Source organism: Pyrgilauda ruficollis, unplaced genomic scaffold (assembly GCF_017590135.1).
Source record: "Pyrgilauda ruficollis isolate IOZ18807 unplaced genomic scaffold, ASM1759013v1 scaffold1971, whole genome shotgun sequence".
Lineage (NCBI taxonomy): Eukaryota > Metazoa > Chordata > Aves > Passeriformes > Passeridae > Pyrgilauda > Pyrgilauda ruficollis.
The window spans coordinates 1-1502 of record NW_024518885.1 but is presented as its reverse complement, the minus strand read 5'-3'; the positions used below and the strand labels follow the sequence as shown (position 1 = coordinate 1502).

At 70.2% G+C, this 1502-nt stretch overlaps 1 protein-coding gene across 1 annotated transcript in view; it reads right to left on the bottom strand.

The window, feature by feature from the left end:
- LOC121352822 (soluble scavenger receptor cysteine-rich domain-containing protein SSC5D-like) overlaps nt 1-1443 on the bottom strand; it is a gene marked incomplete at both ends in the record, with an annotated part of 3344 nt that extends 1901 nt beyond the window's left edge. Inside the window, 6 exons of the mRNA XM_041466088.1 lie at nt 142-174; nt 277-318; nt 432-473; nt 609-629; nt 939-1021; nt 1140-1443. Coding sequence (XP_041322022.1) covers nt 142-174; nt 277-318; nt 432-473; nt 609-629; nt 939-1021; nt 1140-1443 — 525 coding nt within the window. The remainder of the gene's footprint in view (nt 1-141; nt 175-276; nt 319-431; nt 474-608; nt 630-938; nt 1022-1139) is intronic.
- Between the last annotated feature and the right edge of the window lie 59 nt (nt 1444-1502).

The following is a 1502-nucleotide window of genomic DNA, read 5'->3' as shown; positions in this document are numbered from 1 at the left end:
AGGGCTCACCTGGGCACCAGGGCTCACCTGGGCACCAGGGCTCACCTGGCACTCCAGGGCTCACCTGGGCACCAGGGCTCACCTGGGCACCAGGGCTCACCTGGGCGTGCCAGGGCTCACCTGGGGGTGTCAGGAGCTCACCTGGGGGTTCCGGGGTCGCACCTGGGGGCACACCTGGAACACGGGGCAGGGACAGGTGAGCTCACCTGGGCGTGCCAGGTGCTCACCTGGGCTCACGTGGGCACTCAGGAGCTCACCTGGGCGCTAAGGACTCACCTGAGGGTTCCGGGGTCGCACCTGAGGGCGGCAGGGCTGCACCTGGAACACGGAACACGGCCAGGTGAGCTCACCTGGGCAGGGCCACGCCCACCTCAGCCAGGTGTGGGCGTGGCTCAGCAGCCCCAGCTCACCTGGGGACACCTGGGGCTCACCTGGGGGTGCCGGGGTCGTACCTGGGTGAGGCAGGGACGCACCTGGAACACAAAGGAAGGGCAGGTGAGCTCACCTGGGAGCTCCAGAGCTCACCTGAAGTGCCAGGGGCTCACCTGGGGGGGTCAGGGCCTCACCTGAGGGTGCCGTGGTCACACCTGAGAGTGTCAGGGCCTCACCTGGGGGCGCTGGGGCCTCACCTGAAACACACGGTGGGGGGGAGCTGGGCAGGTGTGCTCACCTGGCCGGTGTTCCAGATGTGCCCAGGTGTGCCCAGGTGTGGCCGGGGATATCCCCAGGTGCCCCCAGGTGTGCCCAGGTGTGCCCCCAGGTGTGTCCCCAGTGTCCCCAGGTGCCCCCAGGTGTGTCCCCAGGTGTCCCCAGGTGTGCCCAGGTGTGTCATTGAATATCCCCAGGTGTCCCTGACCCCCCCAGGTGTGTCCCCAGGTGCCCCCAGGTGCCCCCAGGTGTCTCCCAGGTGCCCCCAGGTGTGTCCCAGGTGTGCCCACCTTGGCGTACTCGATCTTGAGGGTGCCGCAGCCCGAGTAGATGTCGGCGCCGTTGAGCGAGGTCCCACCTGTCCGTCGCTCCCCTGCGCACACCTGTCACACCTGTGCACACCTGTCACCCCTGTCACACCTGTCACACCTGCGCACACCTGTCACACCTGGCACACCTGTGCACACCTGTCACACCTGTCCTGCGCTCACCTGCGCACACCACGCTGGCGTCCTCGCTGTGCTCGCAGGTGTGCACTCCCCACCCTTTGTGGCGGCACTCGGAGGGCGCGGCCTCCTCACCTGTGCAGGTGAGCCCGTCCAGCCACACCTGGCCGCGGCCGGGCCCGAAGCGCGCGCGGGGCGGGGCCGCGATCACCTGCCCGCAGCCCAGGTACCTGCAGACCACGGCGGCCGCGGGGAACGCCCAGGTGTCGTCGCACACCGTGCCCCACCTGCCCAGGTGCAGCACCTCCACCCGGCCCGCGCACGCACCCGGCCCGTCCGCCAGGCGCACCTGGGGGGGCGTGGCCAGCGCCCAGCCTGCGGCAGGTGAGGGGACAGGTGAGGGGGGGA